Here is a 27,697-nt window from a genome sequence, read left to right as displayed (position 1 = left end):
TAATGGTCTTGAAGTTTATTCCTAAGGGCATAATGAGCCAGTGGAGCCTTGCAAGGACTGAGGTGAAGAACACATGTGTCTTTGTGTGGACAGTGCCATTCTGAATGAGCTAGAATTTGTGGAATGTGGAAACAAGCGAGCTGTAAGGTAATATTGGCTTGGTTTAGAATTTAGGCTGCAATTGGGAGAGGTAGGAGCAGAGCCAACTGTATTGTAATGGATAGAAGTAGCTAATTTGTGAATATAGGATATACATAAGAAACCTGAACCTATGCTTTCACTATGATGTAACCAAAGGGAATAGCAATGAAGAGAAAGAGTGTAAGGACAGAGTCTCAGATTATTATAACCCTTACGTTAATTCTTTTCTCAGTATTAATCTTATCTGACTTATCATTACTACCAGACTTGTGTGACTCTAAAATTATAGCATTTTTGAAAATCTTACAAAGAAAATTTATGCAAATATAATGTTTACTGCCAGACAACTGTATCCTAATTTTTCAATGATCCAATCAGTTCTCTAATAAACGGTAAACTTAAGTAAATTACAACAATGACATAAAAATGCCCAGACTGTAGATCAAATATCTTCAGGTGCCTGTAAAAATAATCATCACCCCACATATATTTTCATTGTGCTTTGTGGTTGTTAACATTGATCTGTGTATTGTAATCATTCCCTTTCATGTCGTTCTCAACCATCAATGCTTTGAAGTTATGTTACTAAAAACAAATTTAAAAAACATATTGTTCAGAAGAAAAGCTTGACCTAAATTCTAAAGGGCATCCTTGACATAATTTTAATTTTGCATGAGATAAAAGACTGCATATTATTATTGCCTGCTTTTCTTTTTGTCTGACTGAGCAAAGCTCGTAATGTCAGAAACGGTTAGTGTCCTGATCGGATCTTTAAGATAAAAGTGATTTTATTTTACAATTCTTCCTCTGAACTAAATGATAAAATCCTCTTGTTTTATCCATTCTTTTGTGTAAAATTAATTGAATTTTTAAAATTATTTTTATTCTTATGTGTGAGTGCATAAATTAACTTTGTTACGATACTGGATGGGAAAATACAAGTGGGAGTCTTGTTCTTTATGTAACAAAGAGAATGATGGTAATAACGTTCCTGGGCCATAACCGAGGAGATGACAGGCAAAATGGTAGGAGCCTGAAATCAGAAAACCAGCATAAGATAACTGCAGTTTCTAAACCATGCAGAACTTCCAATAAGCAAAACTTAAAGATCTTTTATTGCCTTGCCACAGGAATTGTAAGGAGGGTGGAGATAACATTAAAATGGTGAAGACAATTATGTTCTCACTATAGGGAGCTCTTAATGATTTGGAACATATAAGTTAAGTTCATTAGGGTGATACGCATGCATTAATGATCAGTTAAAAAATACTGTTTTTATTTGCAGAATTTGTGCTGCACCAGATTTTACCATATGAGTCTATATCTGTGAACACATTCTTTTTTAAGAATGATGTATATGTAGCAATTGCCCAACCTAATGTGGGAAATTGCAGGGTGCTCGAATGGAACTATATTGAGAAGAATTTTAGAAGTTACGACAATATAACTGGTATGTATGAATATAACTAAATATATTTGTGTATTATTTTCATCATTTTTTAAAGATGGATCCCAGGTAATATTGTCACATCCTACATGCACGACACAATGTTGTCTGGCACTCAGCCATACAAACAGGGAAGAAAGGAAGGAAGGAAGAAGCATTTATATGTTCCCTTGTGACATCTCTTGGAAATATACCAAAACATGCGATGAATACTTTCTAGTTTTGATAGGTGGACTCAGAGTTGATCCCTGCTGTTGGCTGAGTTATTGACCTTAGCTGAGACACCAATGAGAACCACACAACTGGTGCTAGTTGCCCCAGGTAGGGAAAAAAACAGCCAGTGTCTCAGGTCCTGAATTCTACCCATCCTAGTTGGAAAATCTATTACATGAAAATCAGATGACAACAGGATTGGGTTTGGCCTTCTGACATTTGGGGCTGAATTTCCTGGGGGATGTACTACTCACCCCTCCGTTGCAAGAGTTTTCTGGCAGCCGATGCAACTAAAAGAAGCCCTCCCCACAGCCATAATACACGGCCAGCAGGGTAAACGAGCAGAGAATGGGACTCCTGCCCCTCAGTGGGAGGAAGTCTTTCCCCCTGAGAGCTGTCAGCCAGTCAGATTGGCCAGCAGCTCTAGCAGTCCCTACAGCAGCAGAACTCAACAGCGGGCACTGCTGGGAGAACAAATAGCCGCATGAGGAAGAGCGATGGCATCAGGAGTGAGGTAAGTCCTGGGCTTTTAGAGTGGGAAGAAATCTGGCAACTTAGGAAGGGGTGCGAGGGAAGTGGGAGGAGGCCAGGTGAGGAGGAACAAAGGGGGCTATCATCATCTTAGGGGGAGTTGCCCCCGATGCACACAGGGCACCCCCCCCCCAAAAGACACATCCCCTTTCTTTCCTGCCTTTTATGGCATGAGCAGCATATTATTTGGGTCAATTGGCTTGGTAACAATTCAATTGGCCCTTAAGTATTTGTTTAAAACTGGCAGGCGAGCTGCCCATTTTGGCGCCTGCTCACTTACCGTATTATGGGGGACAGCTTGGGAGTGATGGGCTTGCTGCCCCTTGAAGGTTATGTGCCTTCCCTGCCAAAGATACACCCAGCAAGGGGCTGTAAAATCCAGCCCTTGGTGTCTGGAGCCACACATGAAGAATGGCCATGCTGGTGAGGTAAAAAAGGGGCTTCTAGTGTCCATTGCACTTAGCTTCAAAATGGATTGCCACCTTCAGGAGGGGAGGGGGCTAGAGTAATATTGATGATGTCTTATTTCAGTTCAGTTTACTTATGTGTTTGAATACAAGGTGCTGATTCAGTTTGCTGGGCTGGCATAGCTGATGCTTTTGTGCAGACTTCTACAAATTATAAACCAGTGATATGACTTTCTGCACCAGTATAATCAATCTTTTCCTGTCTGGCTACCTATTATAAAAGTCAGCGATGTGCTTCTTTTATCAGCACATCCAATACATTGGATTTTATTATGTCATCTTTGCATTATTTATCTGTGACTCAGCCAGCAAAACTGTGGAGTAGGAATGGCTTTAGGACTATTTCAATATGCTTAAGTTTTTAAGAATAAATAATTAAACACAAATGAAGATTATGAACCAAGAATTTATATCAGTAGCGATCCAAACATAGGAAGGAATTCTAACCCCGAAAATGGGTGGATTTGGGTTGGATAGGAAGTTAAAATTTAAAAATTTCAAACCCTAAACCCAACCTGTCTCAAACTTCTGAGGTGGAATGAGGGAGCAGGAAACCAGCCTGCTTTCATCAGATGGGTCTTTCATTTAAGTAATTTGATGATGCTGCACATCTAAGTTTTAGTTTGTATTACAGCTTTAACACTGGCCGGCTGGCAGCAAGGAAATGAGGACTGCTGGATGAAACAGGTTTCCAGCAATTTTCAGCAATGTTTGTGGGCCTGGAGGAGCAGGAGTGTTTTATCCCAGCCCACCAGGCTACCTTGTTAAGCTGCCCAAAGATCGGCGCCCCCTCCTCCCACCACCACGATCCAATGAAACCTGTGCTCTCAACCTCTGATCTCTCCTGCCACCCCAGAATCTTCTTCCTCCCTTAATCTCTCTGGCTATTGATCTCCCCCTGCATCCTCTCCCCACTCTGTCTACAGAATGGTGCCACAGGCCTCGCTATCTGGCTGGCTGCAGCGGGGAAACAGATTCCAAAAGTAATGGTAAAGCAAAATACTTCAAATGCAGGAAATCTGAAAGAAAAGCAGAAAATGCTGGAAACACTGTTGAAAGGTCACAAACCTGATTGACTCGAATTCTTTCTCTGCGGACACTGCCAGACCTGCTGAATATTTCCAGCATTTTTTGTTTTTATTCCAAAAGTGGTAATCAGGCCCTGTTACGGACAGGAGGGGGTTTAATTTAGAACATCCCTGATTTCTCACTCACTAGCCATCCATAAACAGAAAGGTGTTTTTGATTTCCCCCTTTATAAGTGGTGGCATATTTTCCCCTACCCTTCAGTTTTGGAGTGATCCAATCCTTTACTAATAAAGCCACAGCAAACTCGAGATAGGGTAAAATAAGAGTTAGAGGGGTAGTTTATGTTGCACACGCACAAAATGCAGGAAGGGGTTTCGCAGCATCACTCTTTTTGCATTCATACAATAAAAGAGGGATAAGGGAAAGAAAGGTGTTCAGGATAAAGACCACGATAAAAATAAGAATTATGCTTTCATGTGAGTCCAGAATCAAAGTCCAATGAAGAATTCTTTCACAGAGGTCAGCTGGCTGAAGACTGGTGGTGTAAGATTCACCTTTCTGGTGGTATTGATGCCCCTAGATGAAGTAGGCATGCAGAGATTGAATTAGTTCTGTAGGCGATAGTGTAAAATCTTCCCAACAGTTAGGTTAGATGGGGGCCAGTTGTCCAGCCTGGCAAGAGCTTGCTTCTGTGTGGCCTGCCAGTCGGATGTTAAATGGCAGACTGAAGATAAAACCCAAAAGCTGAATAATTAAAGAAATTCAAACAGCTCAAGTCTCAGTCATGTGACAGGGTGGTTTTGGGTTAAGCTATTCATCTAACGAGGCCCCTTACTAAAATCCATTGCATTTTGAGCAGGAAACCACAGAACCATTAGCACAATGTTGCAGATGAGAAGCCACAAATAGCTCTGGCTTTGTCCATAGCTGACTGAAGCAGACGTCTCATCTACTAACCTTTTGTGTTGGCTTGGCTGGAATGTTTATACAATGCAAGGAGTGTTACATTCCAGGGCTTTGAGGTATTAGCCTTTGTCCATTTATAAACTGCTCAGAAACTTCCAGAATTATCATCATGTGTTCATTTTATCAGTCCAGCCATTTGTCCATTTAAAAAAACAGAATTTAAGCAAAAGAATATGGAAGAGAAACAAATTTATTTTAGATTTTTTTGTGCCATCTTGGTAGGACAGGCCCTGTCGCTTAATTAAATAAGGCCTGAGGAAAACTTGTTCTCCTGGGTTTCCTGACCGCTAAGCTGGTCACCTGACTGAGTTAATATCAGAGCCATCCTTCCATATAAATGGAAGCCTAAATAAGTCTCATCAAACAAACAAGAAATGAATGATTTTATTAGTTACTAAAGAAAGGATTAGCAAATCTCTAAATGTACAAGAAAATATACTAGTGGAAAATCAATTATTTTCCTGACCTGATCAGAGAGATTTCAGTGTTTCTAATAGAGGAACTTCTCTAGGTGAATTAAACTAGTATCAACAGGGAAGAATGCTAAAGGAATGTGATTAGTAGAACTACTTAATTTATTGCCGTAGCCAATAGTTCTAAGTAACAGGAAAATACAGGGTGACATTTCAGATTCCAGGTTTTATCCTCTAATGCAGAGAGCTGGTAACAAGAGTGCAATGACTCCTGAAGATTGTGATGACTTCCACTATTAGCAATCCAAGTCATTTTAGCCTTTCTGGTTCCACACTCCCTATAGTATATGTTTGCGGAAAATAATTATAAAGTAATGGGGGCATGTTGATCACTACAAATATTTTTTTTCTCTACTGTATTATTTATATTTTACACCCATTCTTAGTTCATTCCTCCTCTTTTGGAGATTCTTGCATTACATTGCTATTCGCTACCTCTAAGAGTGAAGATGTGACTGAGTCTCATGCCTCAATCAGTGGCATTTTTAACTGGTTGCTGGAGGTGCAAAAGTGGTGGATGCAATATACTCACGAAGATTATTAATATGGATTCCTCATATTATTTGATGCAGAGGCCAGAGGCCTACCTTGATGTTCCTAGTACAACAAAAATATGAACCTCAAGTGCTCTGAATACAGAAAGTGTGCACGAAGTTTGTTATAGCCTACAATTTTATGTTAATGAAGGCTCCTTCCCATGATGTAAACAGGATCCAAGAGCATACAGGTCAACCTAGGAAATGTGCAAAAGTTGACCAACAGCTTCAACAATTTGACAAAACCCTTCAAATAATGCATGAACAGACTGAACATGTGAAAAAGAAACGTTTCACAGACTTTGTAACCTAAACAGTAGAGTCCCAGGGGTTCAATTAATTAGTTCCTTGTAAGTGCGAATACAGGTCAATAAAGCCATTAAAAAATGCAACATTATTTTAGGATTAATAATTGAGATTTCCTGCTGTCCACTCAGGTTACCATTACTTCCTAGAAAGGCACCAGGAAGATCAGAAATGATGGTAATGGCCTTTGTCCCCCAGTGGAGGAACAAGACCTCTCTCCTTCCAATGTAGCACCTATTTGCCTTCTTTTGTAATGTCTCAGTCTCTGCTAATTTGCTGATCTTTGGGGCCCTTCTGCCTCTTTGGGGCCCTTCTGCTAACCACCTCTTCTGGTAATGCTCTGATGGTAGCATTGTTGGAATTTTGCAGCCAGACACTAGCAGGATCCATCTTACTGCCATGAACCTTACCTGGAGATCACTGTGCATCACGAATGACAGCTGACCCAGGGAAATGGGTTGGGGTTACAATTGGGCCTGCTTTAAAGGAGAAGGGGAAAGGCTCATGCTTCCAGAATTTCACCTGAAGAGGAAACCCCTCCCCCTGTGTGTGTATAATGTGTGTCCTTATTTCCATCTGTGTCTCACTATGCCTGATAGGTGTTAGTAATCAGATAGTCAATAAAATAGGAGATTGTCTAATTAGATAATTAGAGGTTATTTGCTTCAAAATTCAGCGAACATTTTTTGAAAATGACCTAAAATACGATGAGAAAGCGTCACTTCTCTCTGATCTATAACCATGTTCTCGCCCTTCCCTAACTCCACCACCTCATTCTCCAGCTCAGCAACCCTTGAATGATCTCCATGTTCCTCCAATTCAGATTTCTTGTGCATTCCCAATTTTCATTGCTCACACACTGGTGATTTTGCCTTCAGATTGTCTCTGTTATTAATCTCCGGAATTCTCTCCCTAAACCCATCTGTCTCTCTGTGTCTCCTTCCTCCTTTAAGCTTACCTGTAAAATCTACCCCTTTGAGTTTTTAGTCACGTGTTCTAATATCACTTTATATTACTTGGTGTCAAATTTGTTACTGTGAAGGGCCTTGGGTTGTTTTACTGCATTAAAACCATACATAAATGCAACTTGTTGTTGTACTGAGTACTTTTTCTGCCTCTCTCTCTGACTCTCTCCCTGCCTTGTATGATCATACAGCCTCTTTATTTAAAAATGCCTTTTTTGTGAGAAGTGTTCATCTACACATGACCTTCAGAGTTATTGAGGTTTTTTGAGATTTGTGGGTGTAAGGCTTTACCAAATGAATATGTGAAATAACAACATTGTGCTACTTTTACAGGTCAGTCGATAATTGAATGTAAAGCAGTAACAATTGAAGAGCAAATCTTTGTTATAGTTGCACAACTCTTTGGTGATTCTGCCGTTTACAAATATGATGAGAGCTGGACCAAATTTGTGAAATTTCAAGAGATCAAAGTTTCAAAAATTTCAAAGCCAAATGATATTGAGGCATTCCAAATTGATAACGAATGGTTCTTTATTATAGTAGACAGTTCAAAAGCTGGGTTATCAACAATATATAAATGGAGTGGCAAAGGATTCTATTCCTATCAGACTCTGCATGAATGGTTCAGAGACACAGACTCAGAGTATGTCAATATTGATGGGAAATCATGTTTAATATTAACAAGTCGGTCACAAGATCCAGCCATCTTTGAATGGAACAAAAAAACAAAGCAGTTTGTTCAACAAAGTGTAATGAAACATATGGAGGATGTTATTGCTGTGAAAAGTTTCAGAATTAAAAATGACCTGTTCATCTGCCTGACAAGATTTATTGGAGATTCTAAAATAATGAAATGGAATACAACACAGTTTATTGAAGTGCAAGATATTCCTTCACGAGGATCAATGATACTGCAACCATTTTCATTCAAGGATCGCCACTATTTGGTTGTAGGAAGTGACTACACTTTCTCTCAGATTTATATTTGGGATAGTCAAAAGAAAGCCTTCACAAAATTTGAGGAAATGTATGTACAGGCCCCTCGATCTTTCACTCCTGTATCTACAGATCGAATGGATTTTTTATTTGCTGCAAGTTTTAAAGGCAGCACTCAAATTTTTGAGCATGGAATTGTCGATTTGAGTCTGTAACTTGATAAAAAGCTACTGAGTCAGAATAGAAGGTGAGTTAGATTGCTATTGAATATTTAGAACTGTAAGAAGAGGAAGCTAGAATAAATATAAAGTATTAAATTACAGATGTACAATCAGAAGAAAAACAGAACGACAAAAACTGAACAATGAGGCAGTATTTTTCTTTCTGTGCCTGATGACTTCCTTTCTAGGAGAAGCTAAAGCACGAGATGGGTCATTACTTTCCATGATATTTGGCAAGGATGCAGTTAATTGACTGTCTTCCTCTAAATTGCCAAACTCAGAGATATTTATTGATTAGGTTAAAAAAAGGTATTTATTGATTGTAACAAAATAATTTTAAAAATGTGCAATCTTTTTACTGTCAGTACATTACCTGCAGTACCAACAGCATTTATGAAATGAGCTCTTGTTCATTATTAACAGATATCTTATGTTTAGGATATGCATATTACAATTCTAACATGTAATGTTAGTTAAGCAATAAATAAATGTCAAAGTTTTATGTAATCTTATTGTGTACAGCAAAATAAAGTACTCTTCCTGAATTAACACTGTGGTCACATATTGGCAGCACACTTAAATACCACTCACACAACCCATTTAGATAGGCAGGTTTTGCTGGTTGCATTGGCTATATTTTTAAAATTTGAGTAATTACTACTGCTGAAATATGTTCATCATAAAGTATGTGTGATACATTTTACCTTCTAATTTAGCTTGGCAAAATAAACTGGCCAGATAAGGTGGAAATTTACTGAGCAGCAGAATGGCAGTGGTGGGGATTCCTAAGGAGTGTCCATCTGCTAGCTTTCATCATCAGAATAAAGCTGTGTTTATTTGTGCTGCAACACTAGGGGGAGCACTTGCTACAAATGTGCAGATGGAATGTCAGGACCAGCTTTTCACAGATATGGGAAGACACCGTGGACCTCTTAAAAATGGCGAGTGGGACCTGGATGCGTAAGTTCTGCCCCCGTTTCTGACAGATCCAAATTTTAGCAGAAGGGGGTGGGGTGTGATTCACACAAGCAGGAAACTCGAACTCGTGCTATTTCAAACAAATCCTTTTTCTCGTTGCATTGGCTATATTTTTTAAATTTGGGTAATTTCCACTGCTAAACTATGTTCATCATAAAGCACGTGTGATACATTTCACCTAATTTAGCTTGGCAAAAGAAACCCTATTTTGGCTGTTCTAAGGGCCATAACCTGCAGTGTGGGAGTCATAAATAACACCCTTGAAGGTCGATAAGGTCTTTTTAAGTGTCATGATCTGAAGCTTTTTTTCAATCCCCCATTCTTTAAAATTGAAAAAGATGCTCTGCTGGATGCTTTAAGAAAACACTCTGCTGGACTGCATTGAATGACCGGCCATCTAGTGTAAGTAAGAAAAAAATGTTATCAACTGTTAATATAATTTCATTTGAGCTGTTAACATTTCCCAAGGGCTATTATGCTTGGCTGAGTTTCAAAAGCTACGGTTATCTCTGAGTTCAGAGTTTAATTGATAGTTTAAAAAGATTATTAAAGGATTAGCAGTCTTTGATGCTGAGTCTGAATAAAAGAATAAAAGAACCACTTGAGAATTTTTCAAAATTCGTTCACGGGATGTGGGCTTCAATGGCTGGGCCAGCATTCATTGCCCATCTCTAATTGCCCTTGAGAAGATGGTGGCGAGCAGCCTTCCTGAACCCATGTGATCTAGGTACACCCATAGTGCTGTTAGGAAGGGAGTTCCAGGGTTTTGACACAGCGACAGTGAAGTCAGGATAGTGAGTGACTTGGAGGGGACCTTCCAGGTAATGGTGTTCCCATCTATCTGCTGCACTTATTCTTCTAGATGGTAATGGTAGTGGATTTGGAAGGTGCTGTCTAATAGTCTTGCTGAATTCCTGCAGTGCATCTTGTAGCTGCTACTATGTGTCGGTGGTGGAGGGAGTGAATGTTTGTGGATGTGGTGCAAATCAAGTGGGCTGATTTGTCCTGGATAGGTCAAGCTTCTTTAGTGTTGTGGGAGCTGCAAGTGGTAATGGGGGATTCAGTGATGGTAATGCCATTGATAGTCAAGGGGGGGTGGTTAAATTCTCTCTTGTTGGAGATTGGTCATTGCCTGGCACTTGTGTAGCATGAAAGTCACTTGCCATTTGTCAACCCAAGCCTGGGTATTGCCCAGGTCTTGCTGCATTTGGACATGGACTGCTTCAAGTATCTGAGGAATCGTGAATGGTGCTGAACATTGTGCAATCATCAGCGAACATCCCCACTTCTGACCTTATGATGGAAGGAAGGTCATTGGTGAAGCAGCTGAAGATTGTTGGGCTGAGGACACTATCCTGAGGAACTCCTGCAGTGATGTCCTGGAGCTGAGATGACTGACCTCCAACAACCCACAACCATTTTCCTTTGTGCTAGGTATGACTCCAACCAGTGCAGAGTTTTCCCTCTGATTCCCATTGACTCCGGTTTTGCTAGGGCTCCTGGATACCACATTCAGTCAAATGCGACCTTGATATCGAGGGCAGTCACTCTCACTTCACCTCGGGAGTTCAGCTCTTCTGTCTATGTTTGAACCAAAGCTGTAATGAGGTCAGGAGCTGAGTGGCCCTGGCGGAACCCAAACTGGGCGTCAGTAAGCTGGTTATTACTAAGCAACTGCTACTTGATAGCACTGTTGATGGCCCCTTCCATTACTGATGATGGAGAGTAGACCGAAGGGGCGGTAATTGGCTGGGTTGGATTTGTCCTGCTTTTGTGTACAGGGCATACCTGGGCAATTTTCCACATAGCCGGGTAGATGCCAGTGTTGTAGCTGTACTGGAACAGCTTGGCTAGGGGCGTGGTAAGTTCTGGAGAACAAGTCTACAGTACTGTTGCCCGGAATATTGTCAGGGCCCATAGCCTTTGCAGTATCCAGTGCCTCCAGCCGTTTCTTGATATTACGTGGAGTGAATCGATTTGGTTGAAGATTGGCATCAGTGATGCTGGGGTCCTCCGGAAGAGGCCAAGATGGATCAACCAGATGGCACTTCTGGCTGAAGATTGCAGCAAATGCTTCAGCCTCATCTTTTGCACTGATGTGCTCAGCTCCCCTATCATTGAGGACGGGGATATTTGTGGAGCCTCCTCCCCCAGTGAGTTGTTTAATTGTCCACCACCATTCACGACAGGATGTGGCAGGACTGCAGAGCTTAGATCTGATCCGTTGGTTGTGGGATCGCTTAGCCCTGTCTATCACCTGCTGCTTATGCTGTTTGGCATGCAAGTAGTCCTGTGCTATAGCTTCACCAGGTTGACACCTCATTTTTAGGTATGCCTGGTGTTGCTCTTGGCATGCCCTCCTGCACTCTTCAATGAACCAGGTTTGATTCCCTGACTTGATGGTAATGGTAGAGTGGGGGATATGCTGGGCCATGAGGTTGCATATTGTGGTTGAGTACAATTCTGCTGCTGCTGATGGCCCACAGTGCCTCATGGATGCCCAGTCTTGAGTTGCTAGACCTGTTCGAAATCTATCCCACTTAGCACGGTGGTAGTGCCACACAACACGATGGAGGGTATCCTCAATGTGAAAGTGGTCACTCCTACCGATACTGTCATGGACAGATGCATCTGTGGAAGGCAGGTTGGTGAGGACGAGGTCAAGTATGTTTTCCCCTCTTGTTGATTCCCTCACCACCTGCCACAGACGCAGTCAAGCAGCTATGTCCTTTAGGACTTGGCCAGCTCGGTCAGTAGTGGTACTACCAAGCCACTCTTGGTCATGGACATTGAAGTCCCCCACTCAGAGTACATTCTGCCATTGGGAAAATGTTTGAAGCTTTGATTAAAGATGTTAAAGCAGGGTACTTGGAAAAATTCAAGGTAATCAGGCAAGCTCAGCATGGTTTTGTGAAAGGGAAATCATGTTTAACCAACTTACTGGAATTCTTTGAAGAAGTAACGTATGTTGTGGACATACTATATAACGTATATTGTGGATGTACTATATTTAGATCTCCAGAAGGCATTTGCTGAGGTGCCACATCAAAGGCTATTGCGAAAAATAAAAGCTCATGGTGTACTGGGTAACATATTGGCATGGATAGAGGAATGGCTGGCTAACAGGAAACAGAGAGTAGGCATAAATGTGTCTTTTTCTGGTTGGCGAGATGTAACAAGTGGTATGCCATAGGGATCAGTGCTGGGGCCTCAAATTTTTACAATTTATATAAATGACTTGGATGAAGTGACCGAAGGTATGGTTGCTCAATTTGCTGATGACACAAAGATAAGTAGGAAAGTAAGATGTGAAGAAGATACAAGGAAGCTATAAAGGGTTCTAGATAGGTTAAGTGAATGGCCAAAGACCTGGCAAATGGAGCATAATGTGAGAAGGTATGAAATTGTCCATTTTGACAGGAAAAATAAAAAAGGAACATATTATCTAAATGGTGAGAAATTGCAGAGCTCTGAGATGCAGAGGGATTTGGGTGTTCTAGTGTATGAATCATAAAATACTAGTATGCAGGTTCAGCAAGTTATGAGGAAAGCTAATAGAATGTTATCATTTTTTGCGAGGGGAATTGAACAGAAGTAGGGAGGTTATGCTTCAGTTATACAGGGTATTGGTGAGACCACATCTGGAATACTGTGTACAGTATTGATCTCCTTATTTGAGGATGTAAATGCATTGGAAGCAGTTCAGAGAAGGTTTACTAAACTGATACCTGGAATGTGTGAGTTGTCTTATGAGGAAAGGTTGGACAGGCTAGGTTTGTACCTGCTGGAGTTTAGAAGAGTAAGAGACGACTTGATTGGAACATAAGATGCTGAGAGGTCTTGACAGGGTCAGTGTGGAGAAGATGTTTCCTGTTGTGGGAGAACCTAGTACTAGGGGGTCACTGTTTAAAAATAAGGATGAGACGCAGAGAATTTTTTTTTCTCTCAGAGGGCTGAGAGTCTTTGGAACTCTCTTCCTCAAAAGGGGGTGGAAGCAGAGTCTTAGGGCGGAATCATCCCAGATTTGCTTAAAATGCGGTTGCAGGCAGGAAAAAAGTTGATCTACCCACCGGCCGCAATGGCAGGCTTTCACACCATATCGTTCCCTTCCTGCCTCATTAATTATTCACTCATGGGGGGGCATGCCATTTCGCTAGCGGGTGGCATGGCATGCCACCATCTCACCGAATCGTCACGCCGAGCGCCATATTTAAACTGCAGTCGCGTGCACACCTCTCAGTGCTTCCAGCCCAGGACTTCTGCCCAGAAGATATGGCCCTGAAAGGGAAGAAGACTGTAGACCCCCAATTCAATGACGTGTCCCTGGCCTCACACTATGGAGGCCCACCATGATTTCCTGTACCCCGGCTCTGGCCGCAGGAGGGGCAGCAACGTCACCAATCCTACTTGAGAGACGGTGGCAGTGGTGGTCAGTGCCAGTGCTGCCCACAAGAGGTCAGCCATCCAGTGCAGAAAGAGGATGAATGATCTCATCCGTACCGCCAGGGTAAGTCAACCATCTCATCACTCTAAACTCACCCACTCACAAGCTCATCACACATTCACTGGCAGCTCACTCACTGCCAGCTCAAGGGACATCATCAATTGCTCTCTCTCACACACCCTCACATCTCCATCTGGCCTCATCTCCTCTGGAGACTGCCTCCTCATTCTGTCCATGGCTCCGCTTAGCACACATGCACACCTGGCATCCTTCTCATTTGGCCTGCATGCACCTTGCTCACACTCACTCCATCTGTCTTTATGCAGGACAAGATCACACACTATCAACGGGAGAACGGGAGAGGTCCCAGACCTGGGGCGGGGCAGGGGGGTGGGGTGGTGAATGCCGGACATCAAAGTCCTCACTCCCTTCAAAGGCCACACTTCAGGGCTGGGCAGAGAGGACGTGGACCAATCCTGTGGCAACAGCAAGGTTGGCGTCAAGCATCCAAGTGAAGATCATGCAACAGATCATCTCTCTGGCAATTCAACTGTGAGTTCCCTGTTCTGTGTACTGTGACAGCCATGCACTAATAAGCTCCACTTTCTCTCCTAGACACATGTCACCCTCAGGCATCCTCAGCCCTGACTCCAGCACCGACAGCAGCTTGGATGAGTATCCTGAGGGCTGCACCCTCGAAGACCCATCTTGGCGCTCACTCACACCCTTCACCAGCGCAGTGACACACACCTCGGTGGGAAGTGCATGTACAGCAGGCTCAGGTTCACTACCGGTGAGCACAGTATGCAATCTGTTCTACATCAGGCGGAGGCAGGGACATTTGAGGTTACCGGCACTCGGAGGACTGCTGGAGACAAGGGATCTGCTGAGTCCAAGTCAGATGTTGAGCCTCTGGACTCGGTCCTCAATCAGTTCTTGGAGCTGCAGCAACAATCACAGGAACAGCAGGAAGGGATGAAAGCTACACTCCACAGATTGCAAGGCACGATGGAGGAGTTCATCTGCCTTCAGCCTGAGGCGATCGCGCTGTCATGCCAGCATAATGAGATCAACATTGGTAGGATGGCTGCCGCCATGGAGCATTTGGTTCAGGACATCTGTCCTGCACTGCTGCGCGGGCTGAACTCCATTGCTGACGCCAGAGATGGCATCCAACAGAGGGCTACGGGCAGCTGGATCTCACTCCAGCTTCCCCTTCTCCTCAAGAACTCAGCCAGGGGCCACTGGCGACCCATAGGGAGGAGGCCCAGCAGCTCGACATCCCGGGGCCATCCACCCAGGTGACTTTGGGAGTGTCCAATCGATCCAACTCCCCTTTTCCTGCGACCCCATCAGTTCCAGCTCCACAGGCCAAGGAAGCTGCAGGGCACCCAAAGCAAGCTGGGGCCCTCCATGTCTTGGCCCTCTAGACAACACCCATCACAGACAGGTCGTAGCAGTCAGCAGACTCCCTTCACCTCCACTGTGGATGTCAGGGGAGCATCAAGGCATAGCAGCCGGGTTAGGAAGGTTAAGAAAATGTAGTTTCACCACATGGACATGGGCGTTAATCACTTGCACATAATGTTGACAGTTGTAGATAAACTCCCAACAAAGTCACCCTGTCTATGGCTCCTTGTTATGATGAGCAGTGTTTGTTTCAGTCTGAAGTGAAGCTTGGTTCCTGCACAAGATAAAGGCAGGTGTCTCAGTCCAGTGCCTCTTCCCTGTGCTTTGTGCAGCCTTCAGATCAAAGGGATGGTCTGGCTTCACGCTCACTGGACACTCTAGTGATGCCTGCTCCTCGATTGGGTTTATCAATGCTGCCAGAATGTCCTGGGCTGGCGGCACAGAGTTCCTTCATTCTCTCTGTACGCTCCCAGCTGGCCACCCCCCATTTCATCAGCATCTGTGCCCAGTGACACTGTGGTCCTGAAGGGTTCAGCTCACGAAGGATGCCATGGATTAGGAGGTTAAAGTTTCCCTGCTGCATTTCCATGATATGAGCCTGATCACAGAGCGCAAGTGAGCTGCCACCAGCCAGACAGGAGTCAGACATTCACATAAGCTGTGTGAGGATCTATGGACCCTTCCCACTGCATGTCACCATCGTTCTCCTGGAATGTAGTGACTATGGGCATCTGCTGCGTTTCCATGACAGGAGCCTTATCACACACGGTGTCTGCACTGCCATCAGCCATACAGGAATCAAATGTTCACAGATGCAATGTGAGGATTTATGGAGTATCCACACTGCATGTCGTCATTATCCTCCATGCCTCTAGTGGCTCTAAGGGCCTCCCGAACGTGCCTGCCTCATCTGGACAACGCGATGGCCTAATCGCTGTCATCCTTGCCTTCAAAGACCTCATCAATCTCATCCCTATCAACGCTCTCCTCATAGGAGGAGATGTGCAACTCCTCCATTGTCCTCAGGCAGCTCCTCACCCCGGTTGAAGGGTCAGGTTGTATAGGGCGCAGCGGGCGATGACGATGCATGACATCCTCTGCAGGTTATATTGCAGGGCTCCACCAGGCTGGTCCAGGTGCCGGAACCTCATTTTCAACATACCAATGCTTTGCTCCACCAAAGTGCAAGTTGCAGCATAAGCCTCATTGTACCTTCCCTCTGCTGCAGTCTGAGGCCGCCGCACGGGTGTCATCAGCCACGTCCTCTGCAGGTAGCCCTTGTCCCCGAGGAACGATCCCTGCAGCCTTTGTGGATCCTGGAAGATGTCTGAGACCCGCTGAGAATGTAGGAGTCTTGGACACTCCCTGGGAATCCTGTGCAGACCTTCAGGATGCATTTGCTGTGGTCACAGACCAGCTGAACATTCAGCGAGTGGATGCCCTTGTGGTTCACGTACTGCACTGCTTGTTGCTATGGAGATCTAAGCGCCATTTGAGTGCAGTTGATGGCACTCTGCATGTGTGGGAAACCAGAGATCTGCGCAAATCTCAGCGCTCTTGCTTCTTGGCTTTCCTGATCTGGGTTGAAATGCACAAAACTGTGCACCTTTGCGAACATGGCGTCCGTGCCTCATGGACGCACTTGTGCGTAGAGGCTTACAAAACCCCACAGAGGTCACACGTGGAGCCTTGGAAGGAGACACTGGTATTAAAATTGAGCACCACAGTCACTTTCATGGCCACTGGCAGTGGATGCCCTCCATGTCCCTGTGGCACCAAATCCTGCAGCAGGTAGCATACGTGATTGACCAGTTCCCTGGACATGCGCAGTCTTCGGTGGCACTGGTTCTCAGTCATCTGCAGGAATGACAGGCGCTCTGTGTAGATCCTGGGTCTAGCTAGGCGCTGACCCGTGACTGCTCGCTGTGGCTCTTCAGTGGCGTGTGTGGGAGCCCCAGCCGCCCCTTCTTCTGGACGGTGCTGCTCTTCCTTCTGCGCAGCCAGGTGCCTCTGTCACTCCCTTCTCCTTCATCTCCGCTCCCTGTAAACCATGAGGCATACAGCTATGTTACCAGGCTCCATGCTCCTGATGTACTCCTCCTGCAGGGTGATAGAGAGAGATATGTAGGTTAGCATTGCTCTCCTAGGGACCTCTCATGGTTACGTGTGCGGCTCCAGCTACGTCTGAAGGCCCCTTAACGCATGCTGAAGAGTGCTGGCCACCAATTGGATGGCCAAAGTTTAGTGCACTGCATGGCTGCCCAAAACCCCACCTTCCTCTGGCCCACTCCACCTGACCGATTGGCAGCAGCTTTGCCCATTGGACTGCATGCTGTGCTCTCAGCTCATGTGCAGGCATTCTCCTAACCCGCACTGCAAGGCTGCACTGTTAGCTTGAACCATGGGAGAGACTGATCCAAACCAGGATGATGACATTGCAAGGGGCTGTTAGTGCCTCCACCAGTGACTGTTCCATGGCCAGCTTTAGCAAGGAGATTGTACAACTTGCCCAGTCATCCAACTGTTCTACAGCCCACTAAAACGCTCATTAGCTTGCAGTCTGCGCCCAGTTGATGGCACTTTCATGCCTCTGCATTACTTGAGTGGTTAAGCTAGAGGCCGACTCCATGTCAACGTAGCTGTGCCTGAACTGGCTCAGCTGCAAAAGAATGCTCAGTTTATACAAGGTTTCCCTAATGCGTGGCCGCTTCCCTCACCCCCACTGCATGTGCTTGTGCACTACCATCACATTATGCTGCCTTGCATCCCAACCCCCGCCCCCCGCTCGCCCAACCACAGTGCAGCCCTTGCCCCTGCATCGCACTGCCAGCCATCCAGGAGAAAACGAGTTGACTGTGCCCTCGCCTGAATGCACGGCACGTCTTCCTTGAAATCAAACGGGTGACCCTTGTGAGCGCTGCGCAACATTAGTGCGCACTTTCCTCCGAGTTTTCCTCAAAGTTCAACTCGCCAGGTGCGCACCTTTTAAATGCTGTTGTGAATCACGTCGTTCTGAAGCCATGCTGACATGGGAGATAAATTCGACGTGGAAGAGATGATTCCGGCATGCAGGCAAGATGACGAGATGCAAATACACTGAAATTATGTTTCCGACATTGGACGGTGGGAAAGGCAGCCTCCAATGACGGACGGAGTGGACGACGGCTAACTGGTTTCACGAAGACGTGAAACTGATTTTTGGCCTTCCTGCCATATTGTCTCCCCCCGCCTGCCATAACACCCACCACCAACTGGGGCGGACAATTCCACTCTTTGAATATTTTTAAGGCAGAGGTAGACAGATTCTCGATAAGCAAGGGGGTAAAAGGTTATCGGGGGTAGATGGGAATGTAGAGTTGAGGTTACAATCAGATCAGACATGATCTTTTTGAATGGTGGAACAGGCTTTAAGGGCTGGGAGGCCTAGTCCTGCTCCTAGTTCCTACGTATGATAGGAAAAGGAGCAGAAGACCATATGGCCCATCAAGCCTGCTCTGCCATTCAATATGATCATAGCTGATCTTGAGCTTCGAATCCACTTTTCCGTCCACCCACCCACCCCCCACCCCCCCAAATATCCCTTGATTTCCCGAGGGATCAAAACTCTATTTCAACCTTAAATATATTCGATGATAGCTCACCTACAACCCTCTGGGGTAGGGAGTTTGAGTGAAGACATTTCTCCTCATCTCAGTGCTAAATGATTGGCCCTTTATCCTGAAACTGTGCCCACTTGTTCTAAGATTTCCCCACCCAGGGAAAACAATGCTTGAGCTGGGCTCCTCAATTCTGTCTACAAACATGGACAGTGTACATGGGAAGCCTGTCAGTATTTTACAGACTTTCTGATGCCTTTCAATCATTAACAGCTCCAGAGTACAATATTAGTGTCCAGATGAGCAGAACTTAGAGAGGATCATGACCTTCGATACGCACTCTCTATAGCTGTCTCTGCCACCAATGTATGCTCTTACAGGCTTGTGAACTGTGATTCAGGAGGCCAAGTCCCACATAATTCTCTAACTGACCCCATCAAAGTGTGAGTAAGTGAGAGGATGCTGAGCCCTATGACAGTGCAGCCTCAGAAGGAACCAGCTCCTTGAGGAACTGTTGTCTGGAAAATCCACGGTCTGCTGTTGTACACATGAAGGCCCTGGAGGTTAGAAGAGATGTACATGAATGTCAAAGTGTTGCAACTGAGCACAATTAAGAGAATGATATTTCATTTGCAGCTGAAATAAAGTCAACATGATTGATTGTTATACGATATGTAGGTTGCTGTTATTTAGTTCTGTCATCGGGTAGTTTTGTGGTTCCAGTCTCTCCCTTTCTGATGGCTGGAACGCTGTCCTCTTCCTCTAATGATACCAGCTACACTGGCTGGAATTTAATGGAGCCCACTGGAGCTGGCAGGTTGTCTGGTGGGCCAGGAGAAACAGGCCTGGGTCCCTGCATTCGATTTCCAGTGGGAAACTGCCCTGCATTTAGTAGGGGGTGAAAAGGGGCTGGTGGCTGGAGATCAATTAGGATCATTAACAAGCCTCATGAGAGCAATAATCCCTGAGCCCAGCAGGATTTAATGGTGGCTCAGGGATTTAACAGGACTCCTGAAAGCCACTTAGCAAACCCTGTCACATAGGCTAGCAGCCTACTGGGCGCTCCCTCATTCAAAGGCACTTAGTCCCCAATTGAGGGGCCTGGCATCGGTTAGGGGAGACTGGGGCACTGAAAGCTACACCCCAAACCTTGCATCCGGCAAAGTCCCTTCCCTGCCGGCAAACCCCTCTTTGCAATCCCGATCCTGTCTTCAGGGATCCAGTGTCAATCCCTGGTGAAGGCCTCGGTACTGCTGTCAGTACTGGAGAGCTGCTGCCTCTGATTGACCTATAGCTCTCAGGCAGGATTCCTGGCCGACTCTGGCCTTGACTGAATGGGAGGCCTGAAACTGTCCAGGTAATGCCTTATTGCACTTAAATAGCATAGGGTCTGGCAGTGAAAAGCTTTGCGAGATTCACACTAGTTCACCAACTGGTGTGTGGGATCCCTGTATCCAAAACTAAATTCTACCCACTAGGTATGGTGGCCCACCTCCGCTTCTCTCCCTCTCCCTTTTCTTCTGTGCTTGCTAAAACTTACTGTCTAGATTCATGCATGAAGAATGTGGTACTAATGGGGTGCAGTACTAAAAGGCTGATGCTTTCTGTAAAAAACATATGTCTGTAAGAGTTAGCGTCTACAGGTCAGGAAAGGAAAAATTAGGGAAAATCTGGCCTGTTCAATAATGTATGCATAAACCCAGCAAAAATATAAATTAGGAATGTCCTAGCTTTTGTCTTTGTGCATAAGTGTGTATAATGGAGCCTTGAGGTTACATATAAAGTTTCAATCCATTTTTCATTAATATCTAAGTTACTGAGATAAAAGCTAAAAACTGCGGATGCTGGAAATCCAAAACAAAAACAGAAACAGAAATACCTGGAAAAACTCAGCAGGTCTGGCAGCATCGGCAGAGAAGAGCACAGTTGACGTTTCGAGTCCTCATGACCCTTCAACAGAACTAAGTAAAAATAGGAAAGGGGTGAATTATAAGCTGGTTTAAGTGGGGGTGGGGGGGGGGTATAAAGAGACAGGCATAACTGGGGCCCACGCGGGTACCCATAGCCACACCTTTTATTTGGAGGAAGTGAGAGGAGTTAAAGGAGAAATTGTTCAGTATAAGAACAAGTTCAGCCAGACGGAGGAGAGTAGTGGTGGATGGGGATTGTTCGGGCCTCTGTTCGAGGAAGAAGCAGAGAGCCCTCAGACCATCCTGGTGGGGGTTGGAGGTGTAGAGGGATTGGACGTCCATGGTGAAGAGGAGGCGGTTGGGGCAAAGGAACTGGAAATTGTTGATGTGACGTATGGTGTCAGAGGAATCATGGATGTAGGTGGGAAGGGACTGGACAAGGGGAGAGAGAAGGGAGTCAAGATAGCGAGAAATGAGTTCCGTGGGGCAGGAACAGGCTGACACGATCGGTCTGTCAGGACAGTCCTGTTTGTGAATTTTGGGTAGGAGGTAGAAGCAGGCCGTCCGAGGTTGGGCGACTATCAGGTTGGAAGCTGTGGAAGGAAGATCTCCAGAGGAGATGAGGTCAGTGAAAGTACTGGAAACAATGGCTTGATGTTCAGTGGTGGGGTCATGGTCCAGGGAGAGGTAGGAGGAAGTGTCTGCGAGTTGACGCTCAGCCTCCGCGAGGTAGAGGTCAGTGCGCCAGACAACAACAGCACCACTCTTGTCAGCAGGTTTGATGACAATGTTAGGGTTGGACCTGAGAGAACGGACTGCAGTAAGTTCAGAGAGAGACAGGTTAGAATGGGTGAGAGGAGCAGAGAAATTGAGACGACTAATGTCACGCCGACAGTTCTCAATGAAAAGATCAAGAGAAGGTAAGAATCCAGAGGGAGGGGTCCAGGTGGAGGGAGAATATTGGAGGTGGGTAAAAGGATCCGTTGAACGGGGAGAGGACTCCTGCCCAAAGAAGTGAGCACGGAGACGAAGGCGGCGGAAGAAGTGTTCAGCATCGTGCCGAGCCCGAAATTCATTGAGATGAGGGCGTAAGGGTATGAAACTAAGTCCGCCAACTCCAGCATGATGCCACCACCAAACACATCTTCCCTTCACCCCCCCTGGCGGCATTCCGTAGGGATCATTCCCTCCGTGACACCCTGGTCCACTCCTCCATCACCCCCTACTCCTCAACCCCCTCCCACGGCACCTTCCCACGCAAAGGCAGAAGATGCAACACCTGCCCCTTCACTTTCTCTCTCCTCACCGTCCAAGGGCCCAAACACTCCTTTCAAGTGAAGCAGCATTTCACTTGCACTTCCCTCAACTTAGTCTACTGCATTCGTTGCTCCCAATGCGGTTTCCTCTACATTGGAGAGACCAAACGCAGACTGGGTGACCGCTTTGCAGAACACCTTCGGTCTGTCCGCAAGCATTACCCAGACCTCCCTGTCGCCTGCCATTTCAACACTCCACCCTGCTCTCATGCCCACATGTCTGTCCTTGGCTTGCTGCATTGTTCCAGTGAAGCTCAACGCAAACTGGAGGAACAGCACCTCATCTTCCGACTAGGCACTTTACAGCCTTCCGGACTGAATACTGAGTTCAACAATTTTAGATCTTGAACTCTCTCCTCCATCCCCACCCCCTTTCTGTTTCTTACCCCTCCTTTTTGTTTTTTTCCAATAATTTATATAGATTTTTCTTTTCCCACCTATTTCCATTATTTTAAATGTATTTCCACCCATTGTTTATCTCTACCTTTTAGTATTATTTCACCCCACCCCCACTAGAGCTATCTGTACCTTGCCTGTCCTGCTCTTAATTAGCACATTCCTTTAGATAATATCACCACCTTCAACACCTCTGTTGTTTTGTCTGTGACATCTTTTGGTTATCTCCACCTATTACTGACTGCTTGTCCTAACACCCCCCCCCTAACCCTTAAACCAGCTTATATTTCACCTCTTTCCTATTTTTACTTAGTTCCGTTGAAGGGTCATGAGGACTTGAAACGCCAACTGTACTCTTCTCCGCTGATGCTGCCAGACCTGCTGAGTTTTTCCAGGTATTTCTGTTTCTGTTATCTAAGTTACTGATACTGCCTCAACCCCACAACCCTCTGAGATATCTGCACTCCTGTAATTCTGGTCTCTTGGGGCTTCCCAATTTTAATCACTGGAATTCCCTCCCTACACCTCTCTGCTTCTCTACCTCGCTTTCCCCCTTAAAGACCCTTCTTAAAACCTACCTCTTTAACCAAACTTTTGGTCATCTGACCTAATATCTCTTTATCTAACTTGGTGTCATAGTCTGTTTTATAATGCTCTTGTGAAGTGCCTTGGGATGTTTCATTATGTTAAAGGCATTATATAAATATAAGTTATTGTTGAGTTGCCAAATTGAAAGTAACCATGACAAGAACCACTTCTTTCTACTTTGTGTTCCAACTACATAGCTAAGACTGGAGCTTACATTTACTGCCAGGTTTCACCTATGGACTATCCGCCCTTTTATCTTAACATTTGAAAATGACACCTTGATATTACGCACATCTGTTATGCGCCATTTAACTATATTAAACCAGGAGCTAATTACTGATTGCTTAGTTACACAAAAATGAACTTGTATCAAATTTCATGACAGCAACAGATTTCCTTATCCTTCCAGCAATTTACGAGGTGCAGTGAGAGACAAGAAGCAAAGATAAAATTAATGTGTAGCCATTTTGCAAAATAATGACATTTTTAACATATCAGAGGAAATTGTCCACTGGAGTATGAAACACTTCTAACAGTAAATGTATATGAATGTATTTATTTATAAATTTATTTACATATTTACTTATGATCCCTAAGTAAATTATGGTTGACAATTTGCTACTGGTGGTAACAACGTGGCTGAGTACAAAGGTGGCTAAAATTATGCTAATTAATCAATGTGAAAATCTTTAAAGATCAAAATGGAAAGGATCCAGCTTTCATGTGGTGAAATCACTAAAGGAAGTGTGAATGCTTCAATAAAGTTCACTCTCTCATGCTTCATACAATCTATCTGCTGATCAACATATTGTGAGTGAAGCCATGTAAGGATATGTAAAGGTAAAAACACAATACTTAACTTTCTACAATCAGAATACAGTTGCCTTTGTGCTCATCACTGTAGCAGTACATCCATTTTGCCAGCCATCAGGGGTTTGAAAGCTATGCTACCCTGGCACTTTAGCTACAGATCCTATCTCATGCTTCAAGTTTAGACTTACTTTTGTTTGGTTTTGGACTAATGCTTCCCACTGCCATTCCAATGCTTGGAAATTACACCCACCTTCATTTCGCCACTTTCTTTTAATTGACTGCATCCAGTCAAATTATCCTGGCAGCTCAAAGCTCATAAGTGCTGCTAGTGTCATTCTGGGTTCCTTAGCACCTGCTCCAATGTGCATAGGGAACATTTTCTAATTAAGTACCTGACTTGAACTCATGTTCTCAGATGAGTGCACTAGCTATGTATTGCTTGAGAAGCAGCAGTCCTGCTGTCACTGCAATTGCACCGTGCAATTGGCACCCTTGTCTGAAAACAGATCTCAGTTTATGCTGTTTTTGGATCACCATTTAATCTGTATTGTTCAGTTATACACTTAACTAAATAGGTTAAGTGTATAACTGTTTTATAAACTTGTTTTATACCAAATGAACTATCAGTAAAATTCTGAATCCATTTTCTGGAGATTAGAGTCTTCTGACCTATTATGTTATTGTACATAGTGAGCACTAAAATACAAAATGGGAAACAAAAGATTGCATACCTGTTAACCTGTTCCACACCTGCAGTGGCAAATGGACAGGCTCTCTCAAGCCTGTAAAGAGTTTGCTTTGACCATCAACATCAGGAAGACAAATGTCACGGTCAAAGATGTTCCAATACTATGATCTATCAGCATTGACAACATGTAATAGCTTCACATATCTGGGCTCCACGATCACCAGCAATCTGTCACTTTATGCTGAAATCACAAAAGCTGCAGTTATTATGTTCAAGTTGAGTAAGAGAGTGTGAAACAACAGCAACCTGACTGAGAACATCAAACTGCGAGTCTACCAAGCCTGCGTCCTCAGCACACTCCTCTAGTAGTGAGACCTGGATAACAAATGCTAGTCAGGAGAAAAGGCTGAATTTTGCTGACTCAGACATTTCCTCGGCATTTTTTGGCAGGATAAGTTCACCAACTCAGGGATCCTGGAGCACGCTAATTCCATCAGTATACACTATTGCTAAGCCAACAATGTATGCGCTGGCTCAGCCAAATTCATCGAATGCACGATGGCCAAAGACCTTCTGTAGGGTGAATTAGTCACTGGGTCACAACCTCCTGGGCATCCATACCTCCACTACAAGGACACCTGCAAGCGAGATAAATAGTGACCATTGACACAGTCGCTGATGGCTGTGACCTTTAGAGGCTGACTGTTTGGCGAGGCAATGGAAGAGGTGAGCAGAAACAAAAAGGTCAGCTGGCTGAGAAGAGGGCCCAGGGAAAACAGAGGCCAGCGGATCGTGCACCTTCTCAGCCCACTGTCTTCCTCTGCATCAAATGCAGTAGAGACTGCAATCGCAGAGTGGAGCACCTGAGTTACACGAGGTGATGCTTAACACAGAGTTGACCATCATAGCGCAAACCATTGTTTTACAAGATGGAAGGCTGCTACATTGGATGCATGGGTGAGGGGGGCATTTCAGTTATGCTGAGAGATTAGAGAAACTGTGGGAGAGAAAGTTAAAGGGAGATTTAATAGAGCTGTTAAAAGTCATGAAGGGTTTTGGTAGAGTAAATAGGGAGAAACAGGCAGAATGAGCTGAATAGCCTCCATTTGTGCTGTATCATTCTAGGAGTTTTCGATTCGTGGATGTGGATAGTCAGCCCAGAAACCATTACAATTGACCAGGAATAAGAGTCCTTCACAACAAAGAATGCTCCACAAGGGATGTCTGTAGGAGGAGTTGATGGAAGCTCTAGGTTCAGGCAGGTTGGTATATTTCAGTAGTTTATTAGGCAGGTTGGTATATTTCAGCAGTTTATTACAGCTCTTCAATTCATCCAGTAGGATGCTGTACACTGGTAGCTAAAGGAGATCAGGCATGTCAAACTACAGATACCAGTCCAGTTGTGCTGGATTATGAGATTTACTGAAGCTATTGATGAGCTTATTCCTGAGGAACGCATAAGTAAAAGTTCTATAATCAGATGAAACTTGCTGTGTTAGCTTTTCACCATTAACTTTTTCTTTTAATCAACTGATTGGTAGACTTTAGCTTAAATCTCATGGCCCAACAGAGTATTTATTAACAGTAATTTGGTCGTACAGAACTTGAGTATTGCTGAAAAAAGAGGCATTATTAAGCTTTTCATGTTGCACTCATCAGGACACTCACAATATCACCAATATAAGATATTCTTGCGAGTGCAAGACGAAAAGCTTCGACATGTCTCTTTTTTCAGCAACACTCAGAGTATTTATTCTTTACATATCCAAAGATTAGGAAAATGTGAAAGAACTATCAAGTCCATAAGCAAAACACAGCAACAAGGGTTTCCCTTCAACCACATTGGAATATTTCATAGCAGATATTTTGGGGATGAACTTTGTATATGTTGCACCAATGGATTGCATGATAAATAGTTGAGTTTGAAGTGAATGATCCATCTCAGCCTCTTCCTGAGCTCCCCAGTATCATAGATGCCAGTCTTTAGCCAATTCGATTCACTCTACATGATATCAAGAAATGGCTGAGGGCACTGGACACTGCAAAGGTTATGGGACCTGTCAGCATCCCAACAATAGTACTGAAGATCTGTGCTTCAGAACTATCTAGGGTTGCCAACCCTTCAGGGTTGGCCTGGAGTCTCCAGGAATTGAAGATCAATCTCCAGGAGACTGCTGTGTGAACCCTGGAGGAAAAAAATCACAGACTTTAAAAAAAGAATGTTATTTTTGTCGTTTTCTTTGAACATTTCTCTTTACCGGATATAAGAATATGGAAAATTGAGTAAAAATGCTGTTTGGCTGACGGTCAAGTATCATGCAATCGGGTAATGAGTCTTCTTGCTTTCCAATTGGCATAGGAAAGCAATATGTCACAAGGGTAGATGTGTTGGCCAACTAATGGCTGAACATGGGGGCAAGTCATGTGGTGAAAGCTCCAGGAATACATTTAATCACAGTTGAAAACCCTAGAACTATCTAAACTGTTCCAGTACAGCTACAACAGTGACATCTACTCGACAATGTGGAAATTTTCCCATGTATGTCCCGTCCATAAAAAAGCAGGACAAATCCAATTCAATCAATTACCGCTTCATCAGTCTATTCTCGATCATCGGCAAAGTGATGGATGGTGTCACCACAGTTTTCTCAAACGGCATTTACAATCATCTGCTCACCAATGCTGAATTTGGGTTCTGCTAAGGCAACTTGGTTCCAGACCTTATTATTATTGATCCAAAGAATAAAAAAAAGAGCTAAATTCAAGAGGTGAGGTGAGGGTGACTGCCCTTGATCGAGTGTGACATTGAGGAGGCCTAGCAAAATTGAAGTCAATGGGAATCAGGGAAAACTCCCCACTGGTTGGAGTCATACCTAGTACAAGGGAAGATGGTTGTGGTTATTGGAGGCTGATCATCTCAGGCCCAGGACATTGCTGTTAAAGTTCCTCAGGGTAGAGTCCTAGATCCAACCCATTTCAGCTGCTTCATCCTTAACCTTCCCTTCTCTTCATCACCAGAAGTGGGGGATGTTCACTGATGATTGCACAGTGTACAATATTATTTGCAACTCCTCGGATACTGAAGCAGCCCGTGCACATGCAGCAAGATGTGGACAACACTCAAGCTTGGGGTGATAAGTGGCAAATAACAATTGCTGGGCAATGACTGTTTGCTACACAAGAGAATCTAACCATCTCCCCTTGACATTCAATAGCATTACTATCGCTGGATTCCCCACCATCCACATTATGGGGGTTACCATTAAGCAGAAATTTAATCGGAAAGGCCACTTAAATACTGCGATTACAAGAACAAGCCTGAGGGTG

At 44.4% G+C, this 27,697-nt stretch overlaps 1 protein-coding gene and 1 long non-coding RNA gene across 2 annotated transcripts in view; one reads left to right on the top strand and one right to left on the bottom strand.

Moving 5' to 3' along the window:
- Window positions 1-8,778, top strand: part of lgi2a (leucine-rich repeat LGI family, member 2a) — a 73,826-nt gene extending 65,048 nt beyond the window's left edge. Inside the window, exons 7-8 of the mRNA XM_078545901.1 lie at window positions 1,427-1,591; window positions 7,408-8,778. Coding sequence (XP_078402027.1) covers window positions 1,427-1,591; window positions 7,408-8,225 — 983 coding nt within the window. The 3' untranslated portion in view covers window positions 8,226-8,778. The remainder of the gene's footprint in view (window positions 1-1,426; window positions 1,592-7,407) is intronic.
- The window catches only part of LOC144682975 (uncharacterized), a 35,428-nt gene continuing 12,017 nt past the window's right edge, over window positions 4,287-27,697 (bottom strand). The window contains exons 3-4 of the long non-coding RNA XR_013577148.1: window positions 24,414-24,611; window positions 4,287-4,526 (exon numbers count right to left, since the gene is read on the bottom strand). This is a non-coding gene — a long non-coding RNA (uncharacterized LOC144682975). The remainder of the gene's footprint in view (window positions 4,527-24,413; window positions 24,612-27,697) is intronic.

Source organism: Cetorhinus maximus, chromosome 1 (assembly GCF_964194155.1).
Source record: "Cetorhinus maximus chromosome 1, sCetMax3.hap1.1, whole genome shotgun sequence".
Classification (NCBI taxonomy): Eukaryota; Metazoa; Chordata; class Chondrichthyes; order Lamniformes; family Cetorhinidae; genus Cetorhinus; species Cetorhinus maximus.
This window is presented reverse-complemented; position numbering and strand designations above follow the sequence as displayed.